Source organism: Pelmatolapia mariae, linkage group LG13 (assembly GCF_036321145.2).
Source record: "Pelmatolapia mariae isolate MD_Pm_ZW linkage group LG13, Pm_UMD_F_2, whole genome shotgun sequence".
Taxonomy (NCBI): Eukaryota; Metazoa; Chordata; class Actinopteri; order Cichliformes; family Cichlidae; genus Pelmatolapia; species Pelmatolapia mariae.
Window position 1 is genome coordinate 13,220,916 of NC_086238.1, and position 12,842 is coordinate 13,233,757.

General features: G+C 39.2%; 1 protein-coding gene across 14 annotated transcripts in view; it reads right to left on the reverse strand.

The window, feature by feature from the left end:
- The window catches only part of LOC134639590 (dystonin), a 104,832-nt gene extending 93,126 nt beyond the window's left edge, over window positions 1–11,706 (reverse strand). For 4 of the 14 annotated variants that reach the window (XM_063490859.1, XM_063490849.1, XM_063490851.1 and 1 more), the window contains exons 1-4: window positions 11,332–11,705; window positions 10,945–10,976; window positions 9,602–9,790; window positions 5,500–5,713 (exon numbers count right to left, since the gene is read on the reverse strand). In XM_063490859.1, coding sequence (XP_063346929.1) covers window positions 5,500–5,713; window positions 9,602–9,790; window positions 10,945–10,976; window positions 11,332–11,515 — 619 coding nt within the window. In that variant the 5' untranslated portion in view covers window positions 11,516–11,705. Of the gene's footprint in view, window positions 1–3,115; window positions 3,150–4,245; window positions 4,389–5,499; window positions 5,714–5,830; window positions 5,862–5,992; window positions 6,158–9,601; window positions 9,791–10,944; window positions 10,977–11,331 lie in introns of those variants that run through there. The other 10 variants (XM_063490860.1, XM_063490858.1, XM_063490855.1 and 7 more) reach the window with 7 other exon arrangements.
- Between the last annotated feature and the right edge of the window lie 1,136 nt (window positions 11,707–12,842).

Genomic DNA, 12,842 nt, shown 5'->3' on the forward strand with positions numbered 1-12,842 from the left:
CGGAAAAAAAAGAAAAAGATGATAAAGCTGAAATCAGAAACTGATCCAGAAATCTAATGTAATTTTTCAGTCATGAGCACATGAATCTGCAGCTATCAGATGCATAATATGACAGGGCAAACCTCATTTTCTTCCTTTCAACACTTCCTATAAATAAATGAATTTCAGGAGTGTCACCTTAATCGCCATGGCAAATGAACATGTGTCTGCAACTTGTATCTTCCTTCCATTAAAACAAAGTATCTTTTGTACGGTAGCAGACTGTCTCCATACAGCCAGCCTGCTTTGTGTGTGGGCCACTAGGCCATTTGAATGTGATGAGTGGGCTGTCGACATAGAGCAGAGGGGTTGGGCTGCACAGCCCAGGAGGGTGGACAAAGGCAGTGACTGTGCAAAAAATGCAAAGCTCTCACTTGCCTCTGTGTGTGATAAAACAAGGCAATAAAAATATTAAAAGGGGTTAGCTTAAATCATATGAAGATATTTTCAAGTATCTGCAATAGTCCTGCAAGTCATAATGAAGAGCACAGAGACTCACAGAGAGAAATCTGACAGACACACTGGCAGACCACACCCTAATAAAAAACAGAACAGGCATCCTAAAGACCGGTTCAGTGCTTTGTATGAGTACTTGCAAATAACACATATTTTTAGTACCTAGCTGGTTACAGTACACATCTTCTTGAAAATTTATTTTCATGTATGTCTTCTTGAAGAAGACTAGTTAAATAAACATTTCCAGCAAGACTCTCCTTTATCAGCAGGCAAAACATATGCATATGGGGTTCTTATTTCAAAATACACTGTTCCTCCAATGTAATAAAACCATCCAGGCCATCAAACTTCTTAAGAACAAAATGAACTGCAAGAAAAGCTGACTGAACCACCAAATGTTTAATCCATTAAATCTTTCCTGATGTCGAAGGATCATCAGCTGTTAAGAAACCCAGTGGCCCCTTCATCCTGACAGCCTACCAAGCAGGCTCTGCTAGAACAGTGTGATCCCATACAGCCACTGCCCAGTGCCATTAAGCACTGTATGTTTCTAAAAAACATGTCTTTAACTCATTCCTCGAGTTTACAGTCTTTTGTATGTGTACCCTGCATTGAATTTCAGTTCAACCCAAAGCAGTCGCTCTGTTTAACGTATTATTAGTGCAAGTACCTAATTAGTGCCACATTCCAAATCAGGTATAATAACAGCAACATACTTGCCCTCATTTGATGGCAATTGTGGCAATTCTAAGACCTGTGAACTCACATTAGCTCAGAACCACAGTATATTTGTAAACTGATTTAACTCTTCAATGGTAAAGTGTACAGAAGGTAATATAATATATTAAAGCCAAAAGTGTAAGGACAATAATCAGCATAATAAACGTATACTTTCCTTGTGTTTGCAATATAAGCATTAGTGATAAATACATAACTGATACCAAACAATTATAAAAGTTATTATTTATTGAACAAAGCATTCACGCTCAGCAGTGACCCAGTGCAGCATTATCTACCCATCCATTTTTTTTTTACTGCTTATCTTCTTAGAGGTTGCAGGAGCCTATCCGAGCTGTCATAGGGCAAGAGGCGGAGTACGCCCCGGACAGAGCACCAGTCCATCGCAGATAATACACACCAATCACCAATTATCTTAACAAGCATGTTTGGACGGTGGGAGGAAGGCAGAGCATCCACTGAAAACCAACAGAAACAAAGGGAAGACATGCAAACTCCACACAGAAAGCCCTAAGCTGACAAGGAGGATCAAAACTGCACCACTATTCTATTTTCACTAATAACATGTTTGACATAATTTATCTAATAGCTTTATTCAGTGAGCGCAGAGTATTCATGGTTAAGTCTTAAAGCTGAAGGCACAGTATAGAAGTGTATACTTAATATGCACACTTCATTATTTCTTTACTTGTCACAAATCTTGTCATCACTGCAGTACTGAGAAATGTTATCGCACACTGAAATGCTTCCTCATGTCACGGAGGCCTAGTGTGCGTGGATTAATATAACAACTGCCTGAATTTCAACAGTTAAAAATGAAAACAAAACAAACAAAAATCTGTCTCTTAGCCTGCTCGCTGGCTTTTCTGTTTACTGGTCTGTGTTTGCTTAGTTACTGTTGATGAGTTTGCTATGAAAAAGCGCCTCTTTGATACTCTGGCCATCACATGGAGAGACGCTTCGGGCTGTGATCGTATCAACTGGAAATAAATTAAAAAAATAAAGCGATTTTTAGACAACGTCCAATGGAAAAATGTCTCAGCTCTGAAGAAAACAACATACTTAATGAACAAAAGGTTGCACAGGATTGATTTAAAGATATTTATCAGCATTACCCATATGGAAAAAATATATATAAATCTTATAAAGTTTGTATCTGTCTTGTGTGAAACTTGTATGAAAAGCATACAAGAGTGAAAACAGATATAAGATCCCTAGAAAAATTATATAAATGAAACTTGTATGTTTTGGATACTTACTAAAACAATATATGAAAGTGGCCACTTTAATGAGTAAATCATATAAGCCTTATATGATTCACTATATGAAGTAGGCCACATCTGATGCAAGTCTTTTATAAGTTTTTTATATTTCTTTTCCATATGGGTATCATCCGCTTATAAACACGACTTATTAAGGCAACTCAATCCAGTAATTTTATCAAACTGTTCCTGTTGTGTAAAACTGCAGATGCAAACAATCCAGAACTTTGTAAAGAATTACTTCAGCTCATAAGTAATGTGTTTCTGCTTTCTTTGACAGACTCTGGTAAATAATTATTGAAAAATCTTTTTACTTCAACCGTCAAAGTTTGTTGTTTTTTTCTCCGATGAAGTGCAGAACGTAACCAAAGCAGATTGGCTATAAGAAAACTCACAAACAAACCTTAAGTTTTAACCAGGGTCTGTCTGTCCAAACAATTCTGTGCAGAATAATATCAATAAGTCCAAAACAAGGACACTAAACCTATTTAATTTTTCTTGACATAGTGATAAACTGGTTAAACGGTAAGATATAAGCATTACTCTGCAACGACAATGCTTCAGACTGATGCAAAATAGTTTCTTAAAATGATGAGGAAAACAGAAAAGAAGCACCTTACCCTTCCTTGATAAGTTCATTTTTCATGCAACTGTTGATGCAGAGTTAACGTTTTCCCTAAAATCAGTTTATAACATCTAAAGCGGATCACAGAGTAGCTATGATGGCAAAAGAACACTCAAAAATAAGTCTGCTTGTTGTCTTATTGCAGCTCTTCTGCCGGAAGACACCAGCCACAGATTCCTAATGATGCTACATCATATGATCCCATTAGAGTGCATTCGGGGCGTTTAAGCCTTATACCACAGCTGACTGTGCCTGCTGGCTAAAATACTCAACAGCTGAGAGAACATACTCGCAACAACTATCTGGTCCAACAGGGCATAGTAATAGTTACATGTTGTTCTGATGCTTCAGATTCAGTGAACAGGAAATACAAGAGTTAAAAGCACGACTGTCTGTTTGAATTGTGCCCTACCGGATCTCCAGAAGCCTGCTACGAGAATGCATGATTATGAGATGTCAAGATCTAGCCGTCACAGATATGCTGAATGAAGTTAGCCCTTTACGTGTGATGGATTTGTTCTATTTAATGAGATAGACCCAAAAGGAGCAGCTACAAAAGCTACTGATGAGAGCTGACGTGTAGCCTGCTATGTCATTGTCCTGCCAGGTCTGAAGCACCAGACATTTGAATTTCATTCCTGTAAGCGAGACCATTTTAAACATACAATAATAATAATAATAATAATAATAATAATAATAATAACAATAATAATAATGATCATTTACATTGTGAAAATATGATTTGCTCATACTGCAGACTTGTTTTATCCACTTGGACCTTTCAATTTGACGCTCGCAATCAGAGTTTTTCCTACACATATTTCAAGACTAATGTTTTCAATATAACAGCTAAATAAAATAATTAATAAGCCTCCTATTTAGTGAACAACTATGATGACAAAAAGCCTTTGTTTGGACTACTCAAATTCAACCTAAATGTGATGTCATGCAGGAAATATTCCCACTTTTTCCACAGCGGGGATAAAGACACTAACACCAGCCAGTCACCAGAGAGAGAGAGAACGGGGGAGCAGGCTGACATTTGTTGAACTGTCAAGCAGCAATCAGGCAATTTCTTCTTCGCCCTAAAGCTGACAGATATCCATTCAACACTGACTCTCCTACCTTTGTATTTTTCCAATACATCCTCATAAGCTTGGAGGTATTCCTGTTCGTCCGAAAGCGCATAAGCCTGCGGTGTGTACTGAGCCATAACCCGGGCTTCCCAAACTGGACATTCACCAGCGACGGACAGGGACACAGCACGGGTGAGTGTGTGTGTGTGCGTGTGTATGTGTGTGGATTCAGAGTGTAATCGGCGCTGTTGTTGTACGAAAGGAAACGCCCTACAACCCTCCCTTGTCTGCGCTCCGACCAATAGGCGACACTTCCTCTCCGGACTTCACCAGATTGATAGGAATGACTGTCGTACAGGCTACACTGGAAAAAAACAACCTAAGGTTCACTTTTTTTAGCATGTCACTTAAATCAATACTGGCTTTAAAGATAAATTAAAGCCATTTCAAAATCTTATCGCGAGTGATTTTCATTAAACTGGAAGAACCTCATCTCAGTAGGATTTTAAAACTGGGCTAAAACATACTAACTGCTCGTTTCTTTAGAGTGCGCAAAAATAAACGCCTATTCTTGTCAGCCTCTCCAATTAGAGGACCGTGTAGCTATGGCGTGTCCGAGCGGTTTTGGCTGATTTAGCCCAAACAAAACGTTTGAAATCGTATATTTATCTTTGTTGCCGACATAAGCTCTACATTAAACCTACGGATACCCAGCTTTCATTGAACGCGTCACGCATGACAATCTGTATCTGAAACGCTATTTCTCGTAGGGATTTTACGGCGTTAATTAGAGTCAAAGTATCATTATAAAATGCTTACGTGCTATAAAACAAGTTTTCCGATCAAGTTATCAAGTGTGAAGCAACTGCCAGCCCATGGCGCCAATAAATGTGTACTGTGATTGTGCATATCAGCAAATACATTAAAAAATTATTATTATTATTATTATTATTATTATTATTATTATAAATTTTTACTTTTTGGTTAATAACAAGGGACAAATGTTAAAACTACACTAGACAATCAATATTTTGTTGGTTGGGTTTAAAGCATCAGTCTAAAAGCAGAAAACAGGCAGACCAAAATACCATCACATGTGCCACAGATCCACGTCACTACAGACAAGATTGTCCCCAAATAAACCTGAGCTCACGAGAAAATAATAAACTTAAGGAGGTCTATCATTTTTTCCTCTAAATACATCATATGTGGGGACTGTAACATATCGTTATGTTACATAACGTTTTTGTCCTTACTGCACATTGCTATCTAATAACTTCATATTAAGGAGACTCCCCCTCACCTGCGATCCTGAGCACAGCTCTCTCCGCCGGATCCAGCACGGATCCTCCCTGGATTTTCCTCTTGGACCGCTCATGTCTCGGCAGGTTCCAGGGTAAAGTGTCTCCGGGTGCAGGAGACGCCGATCCAGATTTAAGACTGTACTCATCCTCGTCCGAAAAATCCGCCGAGGAAGACATGGAGCAGTGTAGGGAAGGATTGCCCGAACTGGAGCTCTGTGAGACAAAAGAAAAATGGGGATAAGGGTGGAAAGAACAATGCTTGTCTTGAAATGTATGAGAAACACAGCTAAGCAATTAAAACGTTCACAACCCATCCCCTCCCCGCCTCACCATCGCGGGTCAAGGTGCATAAATATGGGCACGTTAGGTGTGAGGACGCACACTTGATCCACCAACTCCAAATGACCCGTAACAATAAGCGAACGAGGCAAATGAAAGCGATGCGAAATCAATAGTATCTGGCTCCCCCGCCAGGTCAATGACAACACTTACCACTGTATACATGGAGACCTGTCAGCTGGAAGAAAGGCAAAAAAAGAAAAAAATCCTTATGCGTGTTATTAGCTTTCAGACTTCATAGACATTTTTCACAAGGTGCCACGCCCTTTGAGTGATGCTCCGGCCACGCGTTCGTCCCTTGTCGGAGCATTAAAGATGTGAGGTGATGTCAGATCTCCAGAGGGCTGGAGGGATGATACGCTGTGTGTTGTCGAGGCAAAGCTGGACCGTGATGGGAGAGCAGAATGCATGTGTCTGCGCGTCACACCCGGTAGCCAACAACAGCAGCTCCAGGAGCAGCGACGGTGGTGTTAGAGCGCCATCCTTGTACAAATCTGATGTGTTGCTACAAATAGCGACCTTAAACGCGGGGTTAATATGAAGACGGGGGGGTAATCCCACTGATTACCATGGCGAGGACTCCACAACAGACCCCCCTGGGTCACTGCTCTGACTTTGCACACAGTTACACAATTACGTGCGGATGGACACTGAAGTGTTAAACAGAGAATACAGTAAACCACTATGCTAGTCAGAGTCCAGCGGTTGCACAACACGACACACTTGGTTTAAAGATTAAATCAGAAATGTATATTTTAGAACAAAACCAAAATAACTGACATTTAGTTCCAGGATTGACCAATTAGTTCAGTTCTCACACATTCTCCTTTTGTAACACAAGCCACAACAAAAATGCTCAAAGGCAGGACTGGTAAATGGATTACCTTCTTTTGCAATTCCTTGCTGCACCCTAACACACCTGAGGTTGGGCAAGAGAACAAATACAGGCAAGCACAGCCCAGTGGATAGGGTGGGGCAAAGTTATAGCAACTTCAATCACTTAAGTGACAAAAGTGCAGTTTAATGACACTTGAAACAGATAATCTGTGGACAGAAAAGGAAGAGGTCTGCCTTCCTCTTGGTCCTGGTGTTATTAAAAGGTAAACCTAGAGCTTCTGCACAGATTGTGAAAGTGGAGGATATTATTTCTTTGGTGTGACAGAAAGTGATTTGTGGCTTAAAATAGCAGCTGCTTTCATGGCTGTCTGCAGAGCTGATAAAAGCAACATGCTGTTAATATTAGCAGCCTTTTTTTTTTTTTAATTGTCGCATCACTTTTCATCAGGATGAGATCAGTCCTAAAAAGTGCAGCTTAGTGTTGCAGTTTTTATCAGCTCTCTTCATAATTCCTACTCATAAAATGCAAAACAACTGCACGATTCGAGGAAAGTTAGTACTAACTTACTACTGGAATAAAAGCATGTTCTCAGAAGTCAGTTTGCACTTAGTTTCATTTAAAGAAAATTACAGGCATAAGACTAGCTGAAATATTAGAGCCACTCTCACATCACTTGGGGAAGTAGATGATTCTTTATTACTTTTTAAAACCTCATAATCTTTGCCCAAGAGCTGTTACTGGTGCTAAAAATAATATGAGCACGATCATCACGAAGGTTATTCTTTAATGGTGAAGACTTCTTTTGGTTACTGTAAAAGATACCAAATTTTTCCACTCATGACCTGGTTTGAATCAGCACTGGGCTGAAATTGCTTGTTTAAGCTGTGTTCTGCTGCTGGTCAGTGTCATTTATATAGATTACATGTTTATTAAAAAAATACACAAACAACATTTGGTTTTATCACAACAAGAGAACCATGGTGGATTATTCATTTTACACAGACTGTTGTGAGCTAGGCATGTAAACACATTATAAATGATGTATTGTGGCCTGAATTAGGCCCGTGCTCACTGATCTTGTTGTTTTCATAATTGCATTCATCTCTGAACTGTTATTCTCATTGTGATTCAAGTAATTTGCAAACCTCCTTTTCTTGCTGTGTTGTTAGACTAACAATACTGTGTCATGGCATCATTTATCTTTTTCTTAATCCTTGGTTAAACATTTCACCTGCATAACAAATGTATAAATAAAATGTCACATAAAATGTTAACTGGTGGCAGCAAAACATCCAGTTCAGAAGCCAAATGACTACATCTCATAGATAAGTCTTTCCTCATGGTTGGCTCCAGTCAAGTTGTTATTCATCTTGTCTGCTGACCAGTTAAATGATAAAAAGCACAAAAGTGTTTCTGTTATCTACAGTATTGCAACACAACAAACAACTATCGGTGGAGTCTGCACCAGTGATGGGTGTGAGGAGATCAATAGGATCCTTTGGACAGTTTGTCAGTCTAAATGTATACACTCATACTAAACAACATGTAAAGCAGTAGGGGTATGCTGTGTGCTGGTTAGTGTATTTAACATTCTCAATGCAGTCACATTTGAATCAGACACATTCAAAAACACCCACAGAAAAGATGATTTTGTGAAATCAGAATTTCTGTCTCAGGAATTCAAAAATATATTCCCAGATTGGAGGAGCAATACATAAAGAAAGGGCATCAAACCAAAGGACTTTCATGTGGTTGCACCTTTTGTTTCTGTAAGTCTCCTTCTTTAAGGGGAGGTCCCCTCCTTCTTCTGCTTTGTGCTCCTGTAATCATACATTATCCCCCCACCCACTCAGTCTTTGGGTCAAATGTTGTCCCTGTCTCTCCTTACTGTAAATTTTACCAGCACAATCTGAAAGTAACAAAAGTATTAAAGGACAACAGGCCCACTCGCGTTCTTGAGCAGTGTAGCTCACAGACAAGATAACACAAAGAAGGTGATGTGGAAAAGCTGAAGATCTAAAACTGCGGTGAGTTAAAGGGCACATTGAGCGTACCATATTATGCTTCCAAAGGCACGCACTAGCGTGCAGGCTAGGATGACTAATTCAAATTATTTAAGGAGTCATAAAATCTAATAAAACGGGTGATTCACTTGTGAACTTCAAGCTGCAGCAAAACCAGAGTTCATTACTATAATTATTGTTATAATTAAGTGAAATATGTTTGGATTGTTGAGTGCACTAAACCTTTTTAATGATGCAGCTCCTTTAAAACACCGCGGCATGGGGCATATCCATAGAATACTTTATTTCTGTTGAGTTCATGTACTTTTTAATTTCTGGGGAAAAATATTTAAAGCAAAGTTTACAGGATCTGTTGGTAAATATCTTTTTTAAATTTTTAAATGTAAATGAAGCTGTTGGTTATTTGCACTACTGTCCATGTACAGCTCAAAGGCTACTTTATTTTTATTTATTTAATGTATATCTTGCACCACTGACACTATTCTACATAGTGGCAGTAGTTCCTTAGAGTGTCCTTTATCTTTTCTTAATTCTTCTTTATACTAAGACGAGGGAGAGACAGTATTTCAATTCTTCAGTATGTCCTGTACAGGTAGCGGATTGGCAGTAAAAAAAAAAATCTTTAAATCTTTGGTCTTGATTATGATGATTAGAAACTGAACAAGACACCATGCGGTATCAACACAGCAACGTTTCATTTCTTGGGAAGAAACCCATCATTCAAAGCACACCCAAGTCTCAGGTTCCTTAAATAAGCATCTCCCCTTTGCCCTAGAGCAAGTTAGCACTCCTTTTCCAGAATCAAATGTACATTGTGATGTTCCTGTTGAGGGGAGCAAGCAAATCCAGCGTATTGTGTTATCATTAGTCTTAATGGTAACAGTGAAGCGGGGTACCTACAGGTTTACGTGTAGGGGTGACTTGTACAGACTGGTAAAATTCTGGCAGGACTCTCTTCTTCACTTTGCGTTTTCTTAGAGACGACGATGAGTCGGGTTCACTTTCAGGAACCTCGACCAGATTGGGCTTTTCCTCTGTCACTCGAGCATGTATGCTTCTTCTCGGGCGATGTGGACTGTGCCTGAAGCCCTGGGGAACATGAACACGTCAAGCTGGTAACAGATTATGCATTAGGCATACCTTAGCATAAGAAGTTAAAAGCTGTGTTAGATTATGAAGAATTACAGCGTTTGTAAGTCAGGTTTAAAGTAGAGGTGGGATGCTGTTACTTTATAGGCTGATCACAGAGAAACTTCAGTCACTCTGAAGAGAAAACGTGCTTTTTGAAATTACATTTATCTCAAGTTTTCTTAAAGATTGAGGACACTGTTTTACAACATTAAGGCTCTAAAACTGCCCTGCATTTGATGTCCTTGAATGTGATACTGAATCCCTACCAGCTAAAGTACTGAGTCAGTAGGGATTCAGTATCATGTGGTTCAATAACATGACCTACAAAGGAAGGCAAGCTTTTGGTTTTGCAACTATAAAAACAAGAAGACTGCATTCTATAGCAGTGTGGTTGGCCATAACACTGGTCTGCCAATGTTGCACTTGAAATAAAGAATAGCTTTACTAAAACCTTATTGGAATACACTGTAATTAGTTTCCAACAACTCTATAGTTGCAATTGTAGTTAAAAAGAGGCTCTCTCTTTCATAGGCCAAGTCAGGAAGATTAAAACCGTCGACTAAAACAGCTTTATCCATAACATAATGTTAATTTTTAGTTTAGCATAGCTCTTGCAGCGCTTATTTTTATTCGTAATCATTCCCTTCCAGGCTAAAAGCTTAGTACTTACATGGCTGTTTTCTTAAACCATTTCTACTTTTATTTTGAAAGCAAAAAAGCTTAAAACGGAAACGGATCGACAGAAAATGGTCTTCATGTTTTCAGTCGTCAGCACCAAATGACATTTAACATAATGATATTGTGGATCATTTGGAGAAAAAAAAGCGGTTTCTGTGGACTCAGAGTTAGCTCTAACCCATGTGTTTCTGGGAACAAACAGTAGTGAAACTGCAATATCACCCACATCATTTATTGATAACACATGCGCACTGCGCACAGCATAGACCCTAAAATAGCCATGCAGCCCTCGATAAAAGTCTAAAAGAAACGCTCTTTAAGGTGAAGCGTTGGTTAAATCACAGCTTAAAGCTCACGTAGTCTCACTTTAACACAAGTCATCATTCCTCCTGGCTATTAGGTGACAAAGCCATTATGTAAAAAGTTCATCCTACCTCTGATCGAAAATGATGCGTTCGCAGGCCAACTATAAGACAGATAACAGATGTTACAAAAAAGATGTTAGGGTGTAAAACATTGCAAGGACTGCAGCTCGGCTATGAGATAGGCATTTGGTCAGAAGTAATAACAAGTTTAAGATGCTTCAGGTTACTTTAAGTAAAAAAACAAAAACAAAATCCAAGATCTTTACGCACAGTATCACCTCTGAGTCTCACAGCCCAAACAGGCGTTAACAGTGGTGACTCTGCTTTTATATAGAAAAGACAAACATAATCAGACTATGAACGATTACACGTATCTCTAATGTCTGTAGGCTACATGAATATATGTACCATGAGCTGTCAGGAGGAGAAGATGCGGCTGGCCTGTACGCTACTCACCGCGGCTCTTGGGGCGTCCAGAGAGCACAGATTTTATTGGATGCTTTCCATTACGAAGCCTGCGATGCCAGCAGCAGAAAAACAAAATTGTCGCAATAGTCCCCAGCAAAAGCAACAACAACAGCAGCACACATTGAATACTGTACGGCCTTAGTAGGACCAAAAACGCCGCAGCGATCATCATAAGACGAGATATAGGGCAGATCTGGCAGCCTCAGACTGCCGGCTCCTCCGCTGCCGTTATGTCGCTGATAACTCGGCAAGAGAATAAAGACACTCACTGACATACGTGAAGCATCGCACAGTATACCGTGGAGAGCGCACAGGTCCAGAAAGGACAGCCCAGACTATTGATATCATTATTGTGGGGTACAATGCATGACTCAGCAGAGACGCCACTTTAATTTATTTATTTCTCCTTTTTTTTAACAGGGGGCAGGGAGAGTCAGCAGATTCATCCCAGCATCACTGTAATCTGCTGCAGAGGGGGCTGCCCACTCGAATAACGCTGCAATAGTAAATAACACTAATCCGTGTAGACCCGTGGATGTACTGCACTAGTAGGGACGATATACAATTCTTTAATATTTTTAAATGTGATCTAGAGTGTCATCGCCACTGCATACACATACAGCATTTTCCCCCCCGAAATGAAATATCGTTCGTATTTTGTAGAGCAGGTCTACCCAGTATAGTTTTAAAATGTATGTACTGATAGGTGCTGAGATGAGGCAGGTCCTATGCACAGATACTTTGAGGATTAGAGCGAGCAGAAACTCTGATCATAAGCCAACACGGGTTATGTAATTTTGGGGTGAGATGACATCATCTCTCCTTCTGCTAAATGAAAGACTCAGACAAGCAAAGTGTGGCAGGAGAGAAACACGTGTTTATACAACACCGCACATTGTGGGTGTAGGTATGTAAATTACATACGACTATTCTTAGACTATTTAAATTCTTAGACTAGTAAATACAGTTTTCCACCTACGTATAACAACATAGTTGTATGTGTCACTCATACATTTACCAACTTACAAATATAATCATCCCAACAGTTAGACATAAAAATCGACATTTTATTTTTCAAATAAAATAATTAGTTCTCATTATCCATCAGGTCATCTTTGATGTTTTAGAGTACAGCTTTCAGTATTATTGAATTAAACTGTATAATTTTGAAAGCTTTCAAATGTGTTACAAAATGTAATCTTTATAAACTATTGTAAAAGCTGTGTACTTACACACTGCAACTGATGCCCTAGATTGCACAAGGCTATACTAAAATGTCTGAAAGTGTTATCATTTGTCATAAAACAGCAGCAGCAACAACAACAAAACACAACCTATAGACCTCATTTCACCTTGTTTGAATCCTGGTTATGTCTGTGTGCTTGGCTTTAACTTTCTAACTACATGGCCTGCTATAAATATCAATGCATATTGCCATTTATGCAGTGATATCATATTGCCTGTGTCAAATATGTAACATATGAGTTTTAATAAAGAGA